Source organism: Bombina bombina, chromosome 2 (genome assembly GCF_027579735.1).
Source record: "Bombina bombina isolate aBomBom1 chromosome 2, aBomBom1.pri, whole genome shotgun sequence".
Classification (NCBI taxonomy): domain Eukaryota; kingdom Metazoa; phylum Chordata; class Amphibia; order Anura; family Bombinatoridae; genus Bombina; species Bombina bombina.
Window position 1 is genome coordinate 187,163,870 of NC_069500.1, and position 23,276 is coordinate 187,187,145.

The window sequence follows — 23,276 nt, forward strand, 5'->3', positions numbered from 1 at the left end:
TGAAGAATTAGATAATAGAAGTAAATTAGAAAGATGTTTAAAAATGCATTCTCTTTCTAAATCATGAAAGAAAAAATGTGGGTGTCATGTCCCTTTAATCAATTTGCGAATGGTCAGGATTCACATGTTGTAAACCTTTCTGCATCTGATCACAAATTGTGGGGCACATCTGCTCCCTATAGTTACAATTGCAATGCCACCCCAGTACCCTCGCACAACCAATTGTGTGAGAGTAGGGCTTGTCAATCATCCTGGTCAAATGAATCCGGGGTGATTTTCATCTGCCAACTCTAAGTTGGCAGAGAGGGTTTATGAAGCAGAGGTTTAAACTGCTGCTTCATAACTATCAGTTGCAGGCTCAAATGAGCGAGCCTGCAACCGATCGGTACGATCAGGTAAAGATAAATTTAGCCCATAATCTAACTTGCATTTATTTTGTGTTTAACGTCCCTTAAAGCACTGATTAAATACAATGTGTTCATCTTTGCAATCAACATCCTTCCAAGTTCCAGCGTTTTGATCTGTCGCTAGATGGAAAGAAATACATATCTCACCTTGCTTCTCCGGTGGCTGTTTCAAGCTGATTAACCCATGCCTTGTATACTTCCACAGGACTTGTGTTAATAATAAGTGATTTATCCTCAATGATTTCTTTTACTACTGGTGATAAGAGCTGGCGAAGTGTGTTCTGCCCTCTGGCACCTCTGTTAAAGCTAACCACCATTTTTATCACTGTTGGGTTTCCAGTTACAATATCTTGTATTTGATCAACTTTAGACCTGTAGTTATAATCAACAAGATAACATCTGTTAGCTTACAGTAACTTCCTGTTCTGGGGAGAAAAATGCAAAGGAACATTCCCAACCAAAAACCAAGCTGGGTCATTTTCAACAGAATCTAATTACTAGTGAATATCTTTTTTTAAAACTAGCTGATTTTTGACATGTATAGTCTTGCCTGTGGGTGTGCCTTATTTGGGGCATAATATAGTTATTTAGTGTTGGGATGGGCACAGCATGGCAACAACTTAGTAGCAAGCTTTCTAGCCAAATACCATAGAAAGCTACACTCTATGGCTCTATAGCTCAATAAGGATATAAAACAGTCTGTTTCATAGTTGTAATAAAAAAGCAAAGCAGTAGCTTATACATAAAAAATCATTGCAATATTTATTTTAAAAGGATTTTTTTTTTTTTTTTTTTTTTTTTAAATATCTTTATTGAATTATTACAAACAATACATTTTCATAAAAATAATACATATACTCAGAATGACGATATTTTTCCTAGTATGATAGGGTGTGTTTGAATTTGCTATACAATTGTACAAACGTATTTTCTATGGCTTGTTAAATTTTTCCTAATAGAAGAGGGGGGGAGGGACAAAAAAAAGACAAAAAAAAGAAAAAAAAACAATACATCAAAAAGGGAAAAGGGAAGCCTCTAGTGGGTCCATATAACTCTGTATATCCATTATTCTCAAATTCTCCCTTATAATAAGGAGACAGCTAGGGTCTCGGCTTATACTTTACAACTCTCAGTTTCTCTACTATCTTCTTCTCTTTTTACACTAGCCCTGCATATATTTGGTTTTGTGTTTCCCTGTTGAGGCTTTGTATGTAAATATCCCATTTATTTAGGAATGCCACTTTCCTATTCTTTGTATCGCCTAGTACATCAAACTTTTCTATTACTATTTGCTGCCATACTTTGTTTTTAAGAGTGGCAATCCCCGGGGATTTTTTCTCTATCCACAATTTCGCTATTAAATTTCTTGCTAGTAATATCACCATAGCTATATATAGTTTATGTTTTCTCTTTTCGAATCTAGGATTATATAACAGGAAAATTGTTTGTTGATCTATTTTAAGGTCAGAACCAATTGTTTTCGAGATCCAGAATGCGATCTGTTTCCAATATTGATTAATCCTTGGGCAGTTCCAAAAATAATGTGTCAAGTCTGGGGATGGAAATGAGCATTTTGGGCATATTGGCAGCTCTCCCTTTGACCATTTATGTCTTTTTGTCACTGTTATATAATCTTTGTGTATTATTCTATATTGTGATTCTCTTAATTCACTCGCCTTGGTGGTTTGTTTTGCTAGCTTTATGCTATATACTAGTTGTTCCTTTAAATTATCTTTATCTAACCCCCAGTTATTTCCCTCTATAATTTTATTACAATTTCTCTCGGAAGACATATTTACTAGTTTATTATAGATAAAAGTCATTTTATAGTTCCCTTTTTCATAGTTCTCACATAAATCAGTTAATTGATTTTTACAGCAATTATTTTTTGAATTCCTCTGTACTTTTTTTATATATGTTTTTATCTGATGGTAATAGATGTAGTTATCGCTTTTAGCTTCATATTTTTCATAAATCTCTTGGCTCGAAAAGATCTTATTATTATGGCTATGTAGTATGTCCCCAATTTTACTAATTCCCTGTTGCCCCCAGTTCCTGAATGGATAAGCATTTCCCCTTTGAAATTTAAGATTACCGTTAATTGGTAGATATCGGGTGTATTTATAATTCACCCCTAGTATTCTACTCATTAATTTCCATATTATCAATGAATCTCGAAATATAATATGGCTTTTAATTTCTTTAGGGATTTCGGCCATATCTGCGTGTACCAGATAAGCAGTTGCCATAGGTTTAATCATTGCTTGCTCAATTTCCATATTGGTATATTTTTCAATACCTGTTAACCATTCTAGATTATATCTAGCAAGGGCCGCCCAGTTATAATACTTAATACTTGGGAGACCCCATCCCAGTTTTTTAGTTGACATTTGGAGCTTGGACATACTTATCCTTGATTTATTCCCCTTCCATAAAAATCCTCTAATAGCTTGATCTAATAGTTTAAGGTCTTTTGATGGGATTCTTAATGGGAGCATATGTATAGGGTATAATAGCTTTGGAATAATGGACATTTTAATAATATGGATTCTACCTGTTAGATTTAAATTAAGGTTAGTCCATAGTTTAATATCTTTTAATATTTTTCTAATGACTATTGAATAATTGAGGGCATATATTCTATTGGGGTCGCTAGATATCTTAATTCCAAGATATGTCATAGATTCTGTAACTTCTTCGAACATATATTTTCTATCCTTCCCCCCTTTATGTAGCCATAATATCTGTGATTTTTGGATATTTACTTTATACCCAGAGTTATATCCAAATAGGTTAATTTTCTCTAGAATCTGATCTATATAATTTTCAGGATTTGAGACATATAGGAGGAGATCATCCGCAAATAATGCAAGCTGTAGGTGTGTTTCCCCTAACCGTATACCAGGTGACGTTTTTTTTAGTAAGTGTATAAGGGGTTCTAGGGCTATGTTAAATAAAAGTGGGAAGAGGGGGCATCCCTGACGTGTACCTCTATATAGTTGGATCGATGTTGATGTGTTACCATTAATGCATATATAAGCATCTGTTGGTGTATATATAGCTTTAATAAATTCAGTAAATTTCCCCTCAATGTTACCCTTTTCCATGGTACGGAACAAATGGCCCCATTCCACTCTGTCGAAGGCCTTCTCAGCATCTAATGATAGCAAGAAGGCCTCCGACAGATCAGCCTGTCCCTTTCTCTGCCAATATGTCTGAATAACATGTAGAATATTTCTTATGTGTTTAACTGATGTTCTTCCAGTCATAAAACCCACCTGTTCTTCTGATATGATAGAAGGCAAAACTGTCTTGAGTCTATTTGCAAGGATTTTCATTATTATTTTATAGTCAACATTTGTTAATGAAATTGGGCGATATGATTTAGTCTCTAACTGATTTTTCCCTGATTTAGGTATAACTATCATGTTAACTGTTTTAAAGTTTGGAGATACATGCTCTTGCCCCTCATATATTACTTCATAAAGTTGGTATAGTGGGTTTATAATTTTAGCTATTAGTGCCTTATAGTACTCGGCTGGTAAGCCGTCTGGGCCTGATGCTTTAGATAATGCTAGATTGTTTATAGCTTTCTCGATTTCTTTTTTTGTTATTTTTTCATTTAATATCTTCTTTTGATCTTCACTAATTTGAGGTAGATTAATCTGATTCCATAATTCTTGTTGTTTTAATTGATTATCCCCTGGCGATTTATAAAGATTTTGGTAATAATTCTTAAAGCAGTTAATAATTTTCTCTGTATCTTGATATATTTGGTCTTTATTCTTAATTGCTGCAATATAGCTTTGTGGTTTTGGCTCTCTTATTAAATTTGCGAGCATCTTTCCTGATCTATTACCCCATCTATAATATCTAGCAGCTCTCTTTTTCAATTCTTCCTGGGCTTTCTCCAAGTTTATTATATCTCTTTCTTTTTTTATATTAAAATATAGGTCTTTATTCTGTTTTATTGGATTAGTTCTGTATTGTACAAAAGCCTGTGCAACCTGATTATTAATTTTCTCTTCTTCTTTTCTCTTTTTATTTTTAATATACTTCAACTGCTTTATCATTTCTGCCTTCATGACCACTTTGGAGGTCTCCCAAAAAAGTTGTATGTTTACTATATGTTGTTTATTATTTATCTCAAAATCCCTCCATTTTTCCTCTAAAAATTTTGTCCACTGCTCAGATTGATACAAATATTTGGGATATCTAAAGTTGTTAACATTGCCATAATTTTTCCCATTTTTTAATATTAATATAACTGGTGTATGGTCAGATAGACCAAATTGCAATATCTTTATGTCGTCTATATAGAGCTTAATTCTATGGGATACTAAAAAGTAGTCAATCCTTGACATAGCTTTATTAGATCGTGCCAGATGTGTATATTCGTATTCATCTGGATTTTTTTCTCGCCAGAGATCAACGATCCCCAGACTTTGACACAATTTCCGGATAGTCTTTTTTTCATAGTTAAATCTATTTTTATCCTTTTTTACATTTTTATCTGTTCTTCTATCAATTATTGGGTTTGGGGTAATATTGTAATCTCCCATCATTATTATCTCATATTTAGCTTTATTTTGTATTAGCTTTTGGATCTTATTCCAAAATTTATTTTCCTGTTTGTTAGGGCCATAAATATTGCATATTGAGAATTTTAGTTGGTTAATTGTTAAATTTATGACAATATATCTACCCGATTTATCCTTATATACATCTTCAATCTCGTATTGGAGTTTCCTATGAAATAAGATAGCTACTCCCCTAGATGAGCTATTATATGATGAAAATACTATTTCCTGAGCCCATTCTGTTTTTAGTTTGGGATGTTCTCTATCCGTTAGGTGGGTTTCTTGGATGCATGCAATATCTGCATTTAGTTTCTTCAGGTGACTTATTACCGCTTTCCTCTTAATGGGGGAATTAATTCCCCCCACATTCCAAGTAATAATTTTTACCATTTTACCTCTATCTGAGGATACCTATTTCGGATTTTCTTTATTTGAGACTTATATAGTTGTAATGAGATAGATCTAGATCCTCTTTTTATTTTTGTTCCCATTCCTCCTACTTTCCCTGATAGCAGATGGTATGTCATATAGGATAGCTCCTTGGGTCTCATAGAGTTCTCTGGGTTGTATTCAGTCATGCATCTTAGTTTGATCAACATTAATTTCCCCTGGTATACATACATCCCCTTGTGATATAAATAGTGAATCTCTTCCATAAACTTTTTACCCTTCTAAACGTGTCTACATTATATCTATTATTCCTATACACATTCATTATATATCTATTTAGCTCTATTATTTTATAATACAATTCTTCGAATTCAATACTTTTGTACATATTCCATATATTTGCATAGTGTAATGCATGGTACAGAAAGGAGCCCTTTGCACCTCTCTCTAGATCACAAAGCCCCTGACTCACATCATGCAAAAAGATTTCCTTATAAAATTTTACATATTCCTTATAGTGTTGTAGACCCTTTCCAGGATCATATATAACCATTGTGCTTCTATACAATTCTATTTTAGTGCTCTGAATTTTTATGGTTTTAAAAACCAACATAAATACCAAACATCCCAACGTATACGTGAATTCTATCTGAGTGTACTTTCCAATACTCTGTGGATAATCTTCCATTCTACATAATATAAGTAAAATAAAGAACCTCCAACTGTGTCCAATGTTTTGTGTTATATACAAAAATTTCCTCCCATAATTTTTCATACTTCTCAAAGAATAAATATTAACTCTTGATGCCCTCCCGTATAATTTAAATACCCTTGTGTTTTAATCCTTGCGTTGCTCTTAATGTTTCCCTTACCTGTATAAATATACCAGGAGTGAGTTGTACAAATACTGTGTTCTCTTCTCTGTAGATACCCTTTTCCTATATTTCCATTAAGCCAAAAAGGCCTATCTCTTATTGTATTTAGCATATCTCATATCCTTATATACACACATAATTTCATTTACTAAAATTATCATTCTGTAATTATATATGTCAAAATCCTTAAAACAACTACCCTTAATGGTGAAATAAATCATAAATATTCTTTCCATTCCAATGTCAAATAAGAACAAAAAAATCATAATTATAGTACTAAAGAAGATAGCAGGTAAGTCTTATACGTTTAAGTAGTGGGGGTTTTTTTTTTTTTTTTTTTTAGGCTTGACAGTTCAACCTTCTGGGTTATGTACCCCTTGGTCAATAAACCGTGTTGCCTCCTCTGGAGAAAAAAAATAATGTGATATCTCTCCTTGCTGTATTTTCAATTTTGCTGGGTATAATAGTGCAAATGATCTTTTTTCCTTTACCAGTCTCTGGCATATTTCTGTAAATTGTTTCCTGCGCCTTGACAGGTCTACAGAGTAATCTTGGAAAATTAAGATTCTTTTTCCTTCAAATACTACATTCTGCTTATTCCTAAATGCTCTCAATATCTTAAGTTTTGCCTGGAAAGAAAGATATTTTATTATAACCACTCGTGCTTTATGCTGGTTCTGGGAGTTTGGATCGTTAACCCCCATACGATGTGCTCTTTCAACTTGAAATGCATGAGCGTTGTTCTCTATGTCAAGGATTAGTGGTAGTGTTTTTTCAGCAAAGTCTATCAACTGTGTAGATGTAACTGACTCCGGCAGTCCCACTATCCTCAAGTTGTTTCTCCTTGAGTGATTTTCAATTTCGTCAAGCTTTTCCCTTAGTTTCATGTTTTCTTGTTCCATAGCTTTTACTCTACCTTGCAGTATATTTTGAGTGTCCTCAGTGTCAGATATTCGTTGTTCTATAACTGTTAGTCTAGTTGTAGTTTGTTGCATCTCTTGAACCACTTTATCTAGACTTTTTTGTACATTATCTATTTTTTGAATGAGGTTATTAAGCTGTTCAGATAAAGAATTCACATTAGTGTTGACTTGCATATGTTCAAACATACTGTCCTCATTTGTATGCATAGAAACATTGCTCGAATTACTTAAGGTGCTGACATTCCCTTTAACTTGTTTTCTTTCCACCCCTTTTGCCTTTGGAGCCATTTTAGCAGGGTTAAAATATTTTTCCATTAATTTCAGTTTCTGCAAATATTGACCTTTTTATGCACAATTAACGAGTCACTTTTATCTTGGAAACACTATATGAGAGTAGTTTAGTATAGTTCATCTATTCCCATATTTGCGTGTTGCCTTAAATTCAGCATGAATGGAACAAGTTTTTTTTCTTTTCTTTTTTTTATTGTAGCTGTGTGCTTGTGTGGGGGGATGTGCAATAGTGTTATGGTGTAGGTTTTCCCTTTTTATTTTCCACCTTCAAGTGTGCCATAGACTGCTAGCTTCCACTGGTCTTTTAACCCCTTAGGGACCAGTTTTTGCTCTTATTTAAGGTGTTGTAAATAATGTTTATATAGTGATAGCCAGGTCTTTTAACCCCTTAGGGACCCGTTCGCACTCTATCTGCGATGTTAGCAAATAATGTTTGTCACCCTGCTCATTTCCTGTAGTTAGGGTAAGAACTCCTCAATTCACTATGTACACACTCCTTTCCTCTTTCACATCATCAGCGCAATTTAAAAAGAGCATCAAAAGAAAAAGATTTGTATGCGCTTACCGTTCCCGGTCACTTTCGTTGCTACTCTCCCCCCAGAGCCGTCAATTTCTGGTTCTCTTGCCCCTTTGCTTGAACTTTTGTTGGCGGTGGACGCTAGTACTGGCGTCTTAGCACTCTAGGCAATCCTGAGTGTGTGGCAGCAAAATGGAATCTTCCGGTCGTGTGGCTTTGTCTTTTAACTTTGCTCCTCCGATTCCTCTTTCAGCCTAGGTGTGAGCGGGATCAGGGTACTTTCTAGCAGCCCCGTCTCAAGCATAATCTGCGGAGTCTCTCGGAGACTATTAGGCCCGTGCACTCACGCCAGCTCCGTGAGCCGCTCGTGCTCCTGGCTCCGCCTCTTCCGCCATCAGGATTTTACTTTTTATTGATTTATTTTTACTTAATTTGTGCAACGTCCATTACTTCCTGTCAAAACAAGGGGTCTACTCTGTGATCTATGCAGGATGGCAAAGGAGGAGCTTTTCCTTTGGCGTAGTTGCTAGGAGACACCTACTATAGCTACAGTTTATTGCCCATGCTCAGTAGAGGGCTTTTAAAGCAAAATCATGTGACGATAGAACTGAAGTTTGATTATGGTATTATCTCACTAAAGGCAGTGGCTTTACACTGAGAATTTGTGCTCATTTTTCAGGAAAACAAGTAAGTTGCTTCTGATCCCTTTATGTTTAGAAAAAGATCAGCAGATTGCACAGACAGTATTACAAATATTTAAAATGTCATTTATTTTTTACATTACATTGACTGTATTCATATTTTAACAAAAACCTGTAATATATATAAATGAACAAGTGTATGGGTATGCAGTCTGAATTTGAGAGGTTGTTGTCTATGTGATCATATACTCATGCTAGGGATGGTGGAGGGAAAGATTGTTTTACAGGTGTTAAGCTTACTATATTCTTAGTAATAAAACATTTGTATAATGTCACTTAAATAAAAAACAAGCAACTCTTGCAATAGATCAGTTTATTTCCTTGATGCCCTTTACCTGTAATATAGAAGCTGTTAGCAGAAATGATTGAATATTCTCTCAGATTAAGGCACACTAAATACTTTACTGATTTATAATGCAACATTATACATCAGGTCTGTTGAAGACTATTCATCAGGCCGAATTGTGTAATTAAGCACACAAACATCCAGTTCTAAAAAAAATACTAATTTAAGAAAACTAATACACTTTTGTATTTGTTTACAAGAATCAGTTTGATCAAATTAAATAAAACATTAGTAATTTCTTATGGCATATAGAGGGTATGAAAGGCTTCAGTGACCATGCATATAATCTGATGTCTATTTGGGCATATAGCTGGCATGATGGGATACAGGGGCCATGTATGTGATTGGGTGTCTTATTTGGGCATATAACTGGGATGAGAGGATATAGTAGTCATTCATCTGATCTGGGGTCTAATGTGGGCATAGAGCTGGCATGATCTGGCATTTAATTTGATATATTGTAGATATCTAATCTACAGTCTTGTTGGTCATATAGCTGGCATGGCAGAATACATGGCCCATGCATCTGATCTGGGGTATAATATGTTCATATAGCTGGTATGGCAAGATATAAGGGCCATGAATCTAATCTGCAGTCTTATTTGGGTATATAGATGGCGTAATAAGATACAGGAGCCATGAATGTGTTCTGGGCTCTAATTTGGGCATATAGATGGCATGACAAGATATAGAATTTCCTGCATTTTGAATTGTAGAACTTGCATTCCTTCATTAAGGTTCTTAGGTGTCATATTGTCTACATCTTATTACAAAGGCTCTGTCTTATGTAACCTTGAGAATGAACATATACGTAGTAAAAAACTTTAGATACAAATCGAAATGAAAACGTAAAAAAATGGTAAAAATATTGTTGCAAATAAACTCATTTTTTTGTGTGTTTGCTTCTATATTACAACTTGCGCAGACTCCATGACTTTCATTTTTTACATCTGACATAAGGTGTGTCATTTCTGGAAACATAACTTTAGTAGGCTGAAATGAAGCCAGGGAACATTTTCATAAATTGCAATACAGGAAGCACTGTTTCCTGCACAACAGAGGAAATCAATACATTTGTTTGTAAGGTGTGACCTTAGACAGTCTAAGCAAATGTTTTTTTTTTCTTATATGAAATGAGCAATGTATTTAGTAATAGTTGTACACGTTTACATACTTTATCTCCTCTTGGAGAGCAGTCTCAAAGAGCTTGAGGAGTAGGTACTCTTCCCGCTGATTAGATGCATAGTTGTATAATGTGAAGATTACTGTATCCATAAACTTGGTTGATTTATTCTGCGGCATCTGGAATATCAACTTGGCCAAATAGGTGGGGTTTGTCTAAAAGAAAATATCAATCAATGTAAAATGCTGGTCTGGCAAATCAGAGATACAAAAATCACCAGGACTGTTCCAAAGCTTTTTCATAAAATTATGAAACAATTCTCTTTCCAATAAAAAACAAGAACAAATATACGCTTACCTGATAAATTAATTTCTTTCATGATGGTGGCAGTTCAGTCCACATGACAACACAAGTGGGATTAAACTCTAGTCCACTAGGAGGAGCTAAAAACACCCCACATACCAGAGGTTTAACCCTTTCCCACTCTCCTATAATCCTGCAGTCATACAATATAATTAGAAAAGCAGGAAAGGACCAAGTGGGGCAAATAAAGTGCAAATCAAATCCTGCCACCAAAAGAAATACAAATACAGGGTTTGTGGACTCTCACCATCACAATAACTTTAAATCTATTAGGTAAGCATACATTTTGTTTTCTTTCATAAGATGGTGAATTCCCAACAGACATAATATGTAGGTCGTATACATAAGCAGTAAAGTCCACAAGACCAGTAAGGCAAGTGTGTTACTAATAAGACACTACTAATGGTCGCCTTACAATTCAGGTCTATAGAAGCCTCATTGCCCAAGATCCAAGAAGTAGCAACTGCTCTAGTAGAATGAGCAGTATTGTACTCGAGATTACATCTTCCCTGCAACCAAACATGCTTTACCAATTAAGGTATTAAGACAAGCAGTTAAAGTATTATTTATGTGACATTGTGACCCTTGTGAGGTCCAGAGGAATCGCAAAATAAGGAAGAAGAAATTCTGAAAATTTTGGTGGTTCCACATAGAACTTGTAAACTCTTACTACAAACAAATTGTTAAGATGATGATCGTTAATTTGTTTAATTTTTAGAATTTTAAAAGAGTTCCATTAATTACATTTCTTAGCGCACCATGCCAAAAAGGTTTTCCATACCTTGTGGTAGATATGACTAGTAACAGATTTTCTGAACTGAATTATAACCTTGTTAGCTGCAATGAGGCTATCAATTGCAGCTGTCAAAGACAGAGGTTTGAGAACCTAATGATAAAAGGGACCTTGAGAGAAAAGGTCTCTTATTCAAGGCCAAGCCATAGCTATTTGAATCATTGACACTTGTTCTTACTTTATCCTTGCTATCACTCTTAATAGCAACACAAATGGAGAAAAAACATATATAATAGATTGAATAACCAGGGATGTACTAGGGCATCTCAGCCTGAAGATCCCAAGACCTGGAATACTTTTGCAGTAGCTTGCAATTCAGTTGAGAAGGCATGAGGTCTATTTACGGCAAACCCCAACATCTCACTATCTGATCAAACCGCTCTCTCCGGTGAAGGCGACTGAGAAAGTCTAGTGGGAGGGATTAAAGCTCTGGTATGTAGGGGTGTTTTTGCTCCCTCCTAGTGGACTGGAGTGTAATCCCACAAGTGATGTCACCATATTAAAAAGAAAGAAAATACTTGAAAATGCACATGAACCTACACAATAATAAATATGTCAATTTATGTCAATAAGCTATATGTTCCATTGTTCCCATAAACAATAGTATTATTCAAGTTATAGCTGTACGCTACATTAACGAGCCAAAATTTTGCAACACACATGGTCTAAATTATTACTGTAACAATGTCACAGCAATTATTTAAGAGGCAACAATACTGTCACCTCAGTAATAGTGTGGCAATAATATTAAAGTCTCCATATAGGTGCATTATGGTTGGTGTTATAATTAACTACTGGGATATGACACAGAACTGCAATGTATTGTGAAGCTATGTCATGTACCTCTGTTTGGCATCCAAGGGGTCAACAAATTAACCAACTAAATTTTGCTGCAACAATCTTGTTGATCAGACAAAACATTTCTGCCCTGGCAATATTCTGGACTACAACTTGGGTAGGAGAGTAATGAACAGAGTTGATCTATTGATTTGATACTAAATGTGTCCTCATATATTAGATTTGTCAATATAAATACATTTTAGAGGTAATTATAACAAAAAAATCAAGATATTACATGACACTAACGGTAATTCAGTATATAATAATTAGTGCAGAAATATTAACACGATATAAGCAGTCTATTGCTTCATATGCTCTATACATAGAAATACACAATGTCTCTGAAATATCTTTTAACAGAAATAGTAACATTTAGCAGGGCATGCTCACAACCTGTGTCTAAATGAGATCCAGCATCTTTACCACTTGTAGATAAAAACTAATTTGATGTACTGTAACATGGCCTGTTGGCACTGAGCCACTTTCTGCAGCTCGTACTACAGTGATGTAAACATACCAGAGATACTAAAGCAAGCAGCAGCAAGCTGAGCAGTAAAAACAAAACGATGCATTTACTGGCAATTGTATTTCTTAACATAATTACTCACCTGAAGAAGGTAAAACAAGTGCTGATATGCTTCAAGTTTTTTTCTCTTCTCTTTGCTCAGCCCTTTAATTCCTTGTTTATCCACAGTCAGCATCTCCTCTACTTGGCCTCTGCTCTTCTTGTTTAGCTTTTTGCTGTGGGATACAACATCCTGTACACAAACACATAGACATCACTTCTTAATTCAACTGGAACTCACGTAGGAATAGTATATTCTCTTTATGTAGTAACATATCTAACTATCTAATACAATAATGATCAGACTCAGTATTATACAGGCCATGTTCTGCTTGTGCAATGCTTGTCTTTACCAATTTGTGGGGGTTATACTCATAGGCGTGGAGCACAACAATATTATTCCTATTTTGAGTCAACATTGCTCAAGAGCAATCAATAGCGCTTCTATTTTTGCACTAATATTATAAGTCAAAAGTTATTTTTTAAAGGTAAAATAATAAGTAAATTAAGTTTATTGTATTTGCATAGATAATCATGTTTATTGAGTGAATAAGCAAATACTGTATATCATATTTATTAATAATATATATATATATTTGTTCTTTAATGACCAAATATGATAATGACATAACAGACATAATTTTACATTGTTCAAAATACAGAAATATTAATGTATAACAAGAATTTGGTCTGAATTTTTATAACTGTATATATAAGGGAAAATAAAAAACAATAATATGTTTACAAAGTATGAATAATACTCCAGAAAAAGACATTATCTAGTAAGACACCAATGACGATTCTATTGTAAAACTCATTAGGTATTGTACTTTACGTATCCTATTAATTGATAACCAGGGTCGGCACCTTAGGGGGCCCCATACATCATACGGCAGCAGGATTTTTTTGTATCTATTTAAATGTAACTTTTTTTTTTTGGTTTGATTTTTGTACTGGTGGTGGTGGTGGGGGTCGGGCCCTCTCATGTGTGCGGGTGGTGGATTATGAATAATTAGTGCAGGCAGGTGCAGCCGTAGTGTCATTATTTCCATATCATTAAAGGGACATAATACTCATACGCTAAATCACTTGAAACTGATGCAGTATAACTGTAAAAAACCTAAAAGGAAAATATCACCTGAGCATCTCTATGTAAAAAAGGAAGATATTTTACCTCACAATCTCCTCAGCTCAGCAGAGTAAGTTCTGTGTAAAAAGTTATACTCAGCTGTAGCTCAGCTGCAGGTACAAAAAATAAATAAATGAACTGCAGCCAATCAGCATCAGCAGTGCTGAGGTCATGAACTCTTAATGTGATCTCATGAGATTTGACTTAACTCTCATGAGATTTCATAGTAAGCTTCCTTTACCTGATTGGTGAAATAATATGAGAGTGCACGAGGCTCATCCCCTAAGCTGTCCTAGGACAGACACACTAAAATGCTGCTTAGAAATCCTTTACAATGGGAGGTGGCTACTGAGGAACTTTCGAGGTAAAATATCTATCTTTTTTACATAGAGACGTTCAGGTGATATTTTCTAGTCACCTTTTTACAGCTATACTGCATCACTTTCAAGTGTTTAAACATTTGGGTATTATGGCCCTTTAACTTATCAGCCTGGGCGTGGCTGGAGAGGGAAGGAGCCACCGGTGGTAAGTTACTTAACTACCTACTAGTGCTGTGACAATCGATGCCCCTCTTACAACAAGTTCAACTTCAAGTCTGTCCTGATTCCTGGCACTGAAACCCTGGGACTGGCATTGGCAGTCAGACAGAACAGCCCTGCACCTGCCTGCAATATGTCCGGTACCCATATTATTGATTTACCCTCCTGCTCAGCTCCACCCACGCGCCGGCCGTGTGTAGCATGTGTGGTGAAGGCAGCAGGAGGAGGACTGAGTTAGGCTAACCACGAGAGAAGGAGCCGACCGGAGCCGGAGGTAAGGAAGCATCAGAGTCAGAGATACCATACCTCTTGTCCCCATCTGACTGCTGTGCTTGGCTTCTAATTATAATCTCTTGCCTCTCCCTCGCCTTTCACAGTCACTTCTTGTCTTACCCCCTTGCTGCCAGCCCAGTGACCTCATGGTCATGTCTCTCCTTGTGCCTTTCAAGGCAGCCTATCTTTTAAATTGTGTTTAGCACTCGTTGTGCAAATCCAGATAGTTGTGTGTTCTGTTTGTTACATAAAGGTAGACTAATGTAAATAATATTTTGTTTAGTTAGGTTATGTGTATGAAATATCTGGCATGGGAATCCCTCTCAACAGCCACCGGTTTGCAGGCTACATATTTATGTATAATTATTAGAAAGCCTTTCTGTGTGTGTTTTTTGTAAATGAGTCTGTAGTACATGTAGCCTTGAGATTTAGAAGTAGAGGAAACAGATGAACCAAAAAGAATACAGAAAAAATAATTAAAAATGTAGATTACATTTCAGCTTCTGAGCTGTTTGCTTAGGAGAAGATATTCCAGAGAGCATTGTTGCTGGAGGACTATGGGAAATATCATCAGCTAGATCAGGGCACGCACAGCATGTAACATAATTGAAAATGTCCATAAACAAGAAAAAAAACAATTGCAACAAGCTATATATGATACAAATGGTGTCATTTGTAAATATTGGTTACAGATTTTAAGATTTTCAGCAGTGAATAATGTATTCTGCTCATTGGAACAGTTCAAAATTAGAGGCAACTGGAATCTACGTTACATCTATATCAATCAGACAAGAACAGTATGATCTGTATATACAGTCCACACCTATAATACCCCACAGACCTCAGTATGATCTATATATTTGATTCCATACCAAGAACCAACAAGTGAAGCTGTTCTTTCTCTGTTCTGTCTGTTATCTGACCGCTGTGACTGAGTATAGAAGAACGTGAGGCGGGTGGTCTGGAGTATCAGAAAGCTGCACTCGGCAGTTCCTAAGAGGGTGTGTTCACAAAGATTTTTTTTTTCTCTTGTGTTCCAATCATCTTTGTCTCCCATCTGTTTAAAACTAAAGTAATCAATAACTTTGCATTGGATCAAGTCAGGAAACTTATGCATTTTCTTACATCAGTCTAGTTTATATCATCTTAAGTAATGTGCCCACACGGCAGCAATGAAGCAGATTATGGAATAAGGCTTGACACTAACTGGTATAGTTATGTTAAAGGGACAGTCTAGTCCAAAATACATTTTCAAGATTCAGATAGGACATGTAATTTTAAACAATTTTCCAATTTACTTTTATCACCAATTTTGCTTTGTTCTCTTGGTTGAAAGCTCTCTTAGTTGAAAGCTAAACCTAGGAGGTTCATATGCTAATTTCAAAGCCCTTGAAGGCCACCTCTTATCTCAGGGCATTTTGACACTTTTTCACCACTAGAGGGTGTAGTTCATGTGTGTCATATAGATAAAACTGCGCTCACGCACGTGGAGATCCTAGGAGCCAGCACTGATTGGCTAAAATGCAAGTCTGTCCAAAGCACTGAGATAAGGGGGCAGTTTGCAGAAGTTTAGATACAAGGTAATCACAGAGGTATAAAATGTATTAATATAACTGTGTTGGTTATGCAAAACTAGGTAATGGGTAATAAAGTGATTATATACCTTTTTAAACAATAAAAAATCTGGTGTAGACTGTCTTATTAAAGGGGCAGTCCACTCCGAAAATTGTATTGTTTAAAAAGAGAGATAATCCCTTTATTACACATTTCCTAGTTTTGCACAACCAGCACTGTTATATTAATACACTTAAGTTTTACAATCATCTTTTGCTTTGTCACCCTCATGGCCACCTCCTGCCTTATTTCTTCCTTTCAGTCAACTTCTGCCCCCCCCTTACCACTTACAGTACCCCCTTCTGCTAGCTCTAAAGGTAACTCTTGTCTCCCCCTCTGCCCCCTTCACATTGCGCCTCTCTGCCACCCCACAGTCAACTCTTGCTTCTCCCTCTGCCAGTGACACCTCCTGAGTAATCTCTAGCTTCCCCCTTTGCTACCCCCAGAGTCACATCTAGCCTACTCCAAAGTCATGTTTAGTTTCCCCCAGTCACCCCACTCTAGCCATTTGTGCCAACGGTTTGCTATCTGCATTGAAATATCCACTTACTAGCTAACAAGCAGTGGGCATATGAGGTGGGAGGAGCACAAGAGGTGGGAGGGGCAATAGGGCAGAGGAGGCTCAGAGGAGGTAGGTAGGTGGAGCAAACAGGGGGTGGGGGGCCCTGCCACACTTTTGCCCACAGGCCCTGGTTGGTCTCACTCCGCCCCTGTTGATAACAATATGATGACTATAAGGTTTTTGAAAATTAGAAGTGATATATGATTCCTACTATGACTAAGGCACTTAAGCCGAAACGCGTCAGCCTGACAGAGTGCTGCTAGTCCTGTGCAGCTTTTATGATGTTGTACCGTGTTAATAAATAACATAATTTATGCTTACCTGATAAATTCCTTTCTTCTGTTGTGTGATCAGTCCACGGGTCATCATTACTTCTGGGATATAACTCCTCCCCAACAGGAAATGCAAGAGGATTCACCCAGCAGAGCTGCATATAGCTCCTCCCCTCTACGTCACTCCCAGTCATTCGACCAAGAATCAACGAGAAAGGATAAACCAAGGGTGAAGTGGTGACTGGAGTATAATTTAAAAGATATTTACCTGCCTTAAAACAGGGCGGGCCGTGGACTGATCACACAACAGAAGAAAGGAATTTATCAGGTAAGCATAAATTATGTTTTCTTCTGTTATGTGTGATCAGTCCACGGGTCATCATTACTTCTGGGATACCAATACCAAAGCAAAAGTACACGGATGACGGGAGGGATAGGCAGGCTCATTATACAGAAGGAACCACTGCCTGAAGAACCTTTCTCCCAAAAATAGCCTCCGAAGAAGCAAAAGTGTCAAATTTGTAGAATTTGGAAAAAGTATGAAGCGAAGACCAAGTTGCAGCCTTGCAAATCTGTTCAACAGAGGCCTCATTCTTAAAGGCCCAAGTGGAAGCCACAGCTCTAGTGGAATGAGCTGTAATTCTTTCAGGAGGCTGCTGTCCAGCAGTCTCATAGGCTAAACGTATTATGCTACGAAGCCAAAAAGAGAGAGAGGTAGCAGAAGCTTTTTGACCTCTCCTCTGTCCAGAATAAACGACAAACAGGGAAGAAGTTTGGCGAAAATCTTTAGTTGCCTGCAAGTAGAACTTGAGGGCACGAACTACATCCAGATTGTGTAGAAGACGTTCCTTCTTTGAAGAAGGATTTGGACACAAGGATGGAACAACAATCTCTTGATTGATATTCCTGTTAGTGACTACCTTAGGTAAGAACCCAGGTTTAGTACGCAGAACTACCTTATCTGAGTGAAAAATCAGATAAGGAGAATCACAATGTAAGGCTGATAACTCAGAGACTCTTCGAGCCGAGGAAATAGCCATTAAAAACAGAACTTTCCAAGATAACAATTTTATATCAATGGAATGAAGGGGTTCAAACGGAACACCCTGTAAAACGTTAAGAACTAAGTTTAAACTCCATGGCGGAGCAACAGCTTTAAACACAGGCTTGATCCTAGCTAAAGCCTGACAAAAGGCCTGGACGTCTGGATTTTCTGACAGACGCCTGTGTAACAAGATGGACAGAGCTGAGATCTGTCCCTTTAATGAGCTAGCCGATAAACCCTTTTCTAAACCTTCTTGTAGAAAGGACAATATCCTAGGAATCCTAACCTTACTCCAGGAGTAACCTTTGGATTCGCACCAGTATAGGTATTTACGCCATATCTTATGGTAAAACCTTCTGGTAACAGGCTTCCTAGCCTGTATCAGGGTATCAATAACCGACTCAGAAAAACCACGTTTTGATAAGATCAAGCGTTCAATTTCCAAGCAGTCAGCTTCAGAGAAGTTAGATTTTGATGTTTGAATGGACCCTGTATCAGAAGGTCCTGTCTTAGAGGTAGAGACCAAGGCGGACAGGATGACATGTCCACTAGATCTGCATACCAAGTCCTGCGTGGCCATGCAGGCGCTATTAGAATCACTGATGCTCTCTCCTGTTTGATTTTGGCAATCAATCGAGGAAGCAGCGGGAAGGGTGGAAACACATAAGCCATCCCGAAGTTCCAAGGTGCTGTCAAAGCATCTATCAGAACCGCTCCCGGATCCCTGGATCTGGACCCGTAGTGAGGAAGTTTGGCGTTCTGGCGAGACGCCATGAGATCTATCTCTGGTTTGCCCCAACGTCGAAGTATTTGGGCAAAGACCTCCGGATGAAGTTCCCACTCCCCCGGATGAAAAGTCTGGCGACTCAAGAAATCCGCCTCCCAGTTCTCCACTCCCGGGATGTGGATTGCTGACAGGTGGCAAGAGTGAGACTCTGCCCAGCGAATTATCTTTGATACTTCCATCATTGCTAGGGAGCTTCTTGTCCCTCCTTGATGGTTGATGTAAGCTACAGTCGTGATGTTGTCCGACTGAAACCTGATGAACCCCCGAGTTCTTAACTGGGGCCAAGCCAGAAGGGCATGGAGAACTGCTCTCAATTCCAGAATGTTTATTGGCAGGAGACTTTCCTCCTGATTCCATTGTCCCTGAGCCTTCAGAGAATTCCAGACAGCGCCCCAACCTAGTAGGCTGGCGTCTGTTGTTACAATTGTCCAGTCCGGCCTGCTGAATGGCATCCCCCTGGACAGGTGTGGCCGAGAAAGCCACCATAGAAGAGAGTTTCTGGTCTCTTGATCCAGATTCAGAGTAGGGGACAAGTCTAAGTAATCCCCATTCCACTGACTCAGCATGCACAATTGCAGCGGTCTGAGATGTAGACGTGCAAAGGGAACTATGTCCATTGCTGCTACCATTAAGCCGATCACCTCCATGCATTGAGCTACTGACGGGAGTTGAATGGAATGAAGGACACGGCATGCATTTAGAAGCTTTGTTAATCTGTCTTCTGTCAGATAAATCTTCATTTCTACAGAATCTATAAGAGTCCCCAAGAATGGAACTCTTGTGAGAGGAAAAAGAGAACTCTTCTTTTCGTTCACTTTCCATCCATGCGACCTTAGAAATGCCAGAACTAACTCTGTATGAGACTTGGCAGTTTGAAAGCTTGAAGCTTGTATCAGAATGTCGTCTAGGTACGGAGCTACCGAAATTCCTCGCGGTCTTAGTACCGCCAGAAGGGCACCCAGAACCTTTGTGAAGATTCTTGGAGCCGTAGCCAATCCGAATGGAAGAGCTACAAACTGGTAATGCCTGTCTAAGAAGGCAAACCTTAGATACCGGTAATGATCTTTGTGAATCGGTATGTGAAGGTAAGCATCCTTTAAATCCACTGTGGTCATGTACTGACCCTTTTGGATCATGGGTAAGATTGTCCGAATAGTTTCCATTTTGAACGATGGAACTCTTAGGAATTTGTTTAGGATCTTTAAATCCAAGATTGGCCTGAAAGTTCCCTCTTTTTTGGGAACCACAAACAGGTTTGGGTATAACCCTTGTCCTTGTTCCGACCGCGGAACCGGATGGATCACTCCCATTAATAACAGATCTTGTACACAGCGTAGAAACGCTTCTTTCTTTATCTGGTTTGTTGACAACCTTGACAGATGAAATCTCCCTCTTGGGGGAGAGAATTTGAAGTCTAGAAGGTATCCCTGAGATATGATCTCTAGCGCCCAGGGATCCTGAACATCTCTTGCCCAGGCCTGGGCGAAGAGAGAGAGTCTGCCCCCCACTAGATCCGGTCCCGGATCGGGGGCCCTCGGTTCATGCTGTCTTTGGGGCAGCAGCAGGTTTCCTGGCCTGCTTGCCCTTGTTCCAGGACTGGTTAGGTTTCCAGCCTTGTCTGTAACGAGCAACAGCTCCTTCCTGTTTTGGTGCAGTGGAAGTTGATGCTGCTCCTGTTTTGAAATTCCGAAAGGGACGAAAATTAGACTGTCTAGCCTTAGCTTTGGCTTTGTCTTGAGGCAGGGCGTGGCCCTTACCTCCTGTAATGTCAGCGATAATTTCTTTCAAACCGGGCCCAAATAAAGTTTGCCCCTTGAAAGGTATATTAAGTAATTTGGACTTAGAAGTTACATCAGCTGACCAGGATTTTAGCCACAGCGCCCTACGTGCCTGAATGGCGAATCCTGAGTTCTTAGCCGTAAGTTTGGTTAAATGTACTACGGCCTCCGAAATGAATGAATTAGCTAGTTTAAGGACTCTAAGCCTGTCCGTAATGTCGTCCAGCGTAGTTGAACTAAGGTTCTCTTCCAGAGACTCAATCCAAAATGCTGCCGCAGCCGTAATCGGCGCGATGCATGCAAGGGGTTGCAATATAAAACCTTGTTGAACAAACATTTTCTTAAGGTAACCCTCTAATTTTTTATCCATTGGATCTGAAAAAGCACAGCTATCCTCCACCGGGATAGTGGTACGCTTAGCTAAAGTAGAAACTGCTCCCTCCACCTTAGGGACCGTTTGCCATAAGTCCCGTGTGGTGGCGTCTATTGGAAACATCTTTCTAAATATTGGAGGGGGTGAGAACGGCACACCGGGTCTATCCCACTCCTTAGTAACAATTTCAGTTAGTCTCTTAGGTATAGGAAAAACGTCAGTACTCGCCGGTACCGCAAAGTATTTATCCAACCTACACAATTTCTCTGGTATTGCAACAGTGTTACAATCATTAAGAGCCGCTAAAACCTCCCCTAGTAATACACGGAGGTTTTCCAATTTAAATTTAAAATTTGAAATATCTGAATCCAATCTGTTTGGATCAGAACCGTCACCCACAGAATGAAGCTCTCCGTCCTCATGCTCTGCAAGCTGTGACGCAGTATCAGACATGGCCCTAGTATTATCAGCGCACTCTGTTCTCACCCCAGAGTGATCACGCTTGCCTCTTAGTTCTGGTAATTTAGCCAAAACTTCAGTCATAACAGTAGCCATATCTTGTAATGTTATCTGTAATGGCCGCCCAGATGTACTAGGCGCCATAATATCACGCACCTCCCGGGCGGGAGATGCAGGTACTGCCGCGTGAGGCGAGTTAGTCGGCATAACTCTCCCCTCGCTGTTTGGTGAAATTTTTTCAAATTGTACAGATTGGCTTTTATTTAAAGTAGCATCAATACAGTTAGTACATAAATTTCTATTGGGCTCCACCTTGGCATTGGAACAAATGACACAGGTATCTTCCTCTGAGTCAGACATGTTTAACACACTAGCAATAAACTTGCAACTTGGTTACAATCTTATTTAACAAAAACGTACTGTGCCTCAAAGAAGCACTAAACGATTAAATGACAGTTGAAATAATGAACTGAAAAACAGTTATAGCATCAATCCCTAAAAACAACACAACTTTTAGCAAAGGTTTGTTCCCATTAGTAAAGTAACAATAATTAAATTTGAAATAAAAATTACAGAACAACGTTTTTAATCACAGTCAATATATATAAGTCTCACAGCTCTGCTGAGAGAATCTACCTCCCTCCAAAGAAGTTTGAAGACCCCTGAGTTCTGTTAGAGATGAACCGGATCATGCAGGAAATACAAGAGTAACTGACTGGAAATTTTTGATGCGTAGCAAAGAGCGCCAAAAACGGCCCCTCCCCCTCACACACAGCAGTGAGAGAGAAACGAAACTGTCACAATTAAAACAAGCAACTGCCAAGTGGAAAAATAATGCCCAAATATTTATTCACTCAGTACCTCAGAAAATGCAAACGATTCTACATTCCAGCAAAAACGTTTAACATGATAAATACCTATTAAAAGGTTTAGTGTACTTTTAACAGAGTAATTCCGGTGAAATACCATCCCCAGAATACTGAAGTGTAGAGTATACATACATGTCATTATAACGGTATGGCAGGATTTTCTCATCAATTCCATTCAGAAAATAAAAACTGCTACATACCTCAATGCAGATTCATCTGCCCGCTGTCCCCTGATCTGAAGCTTTTACCTCCCTCAGATGGCCGAGAAACAGCAATATGATCTTAACTACTCCGGTTAAAATCATAGTAAAAACTCTGGTAGATTCTTCTTCAAACTCTGCCAGAGAGGCAACAACACGCTCCGGTGCTATTGTAAAATAACAAACTTTTGATTGAAGTTATAAAAACTAAGTATAATCACCATAGTCCTCTCACACATCCTATCTAGTCGTTGGGTGCAAGAGAATGACTGGGAGTGACGTAGAGGGGAGGAGCTATATGCAGCTCTGCTGGGTGAATCCTCTTGCATTTCCTGTTGGGGAGGAGTTATATCCCAGAAGTAATGATGACCCGTGGACTGATCACACATAACAGAAGAAATATATTTTACTAAGTTTGATTGGAAGCTCGCTGGGTTCTTTCCGCTATAACACTCACTACGTCTAACCTTAATATAATACAATTCTTCTAGTCTCAATATTACATTACATTACAGGGAAGAGTTGTTTTTTAGTCACTCAAAGGATAGTCTAGTAGTGGAGTTCTTAAAGGGACAGTCAACACCAGAATTTTTGTTGTTTAAAAAGAAAGATAATCCCTTTATTACCCGTTCCCCAGTTTTGCACAACCAACACAGTTATAT

General features: G+C 38.0%; 1 protein-coding gene across 1 annotated transcript in view; it reads right to left on the reverse strand.

The window, feature by feature from the left end:
• The window catches only part of IQGAP2 (IQ motif containing GTPase activating protein 2), a 373,896-nt gene that overhangs the window by 92,055 nt on the left and 258,565 nt on the right, over positions 1-23,276 (reverse strand). The window contains exons 19-21 of the mRNA XM_053701383.1: positions 12,758-12,907; positions 10,205-10,368; positions 555-779 (exon numbers count right to left, since the gene is read on the reverse strand). Of these exons, the coding sequence (XP_053557358.1) occupies positions 555-779; positions 10,205-10,368; positions 12,758-12,907 (539 nt within the window). The remainder of the gene's footprint in view (positions 1-554; positions 780-10,204; positions 10,369-12,757; positions 12,908-23,276) is intronic.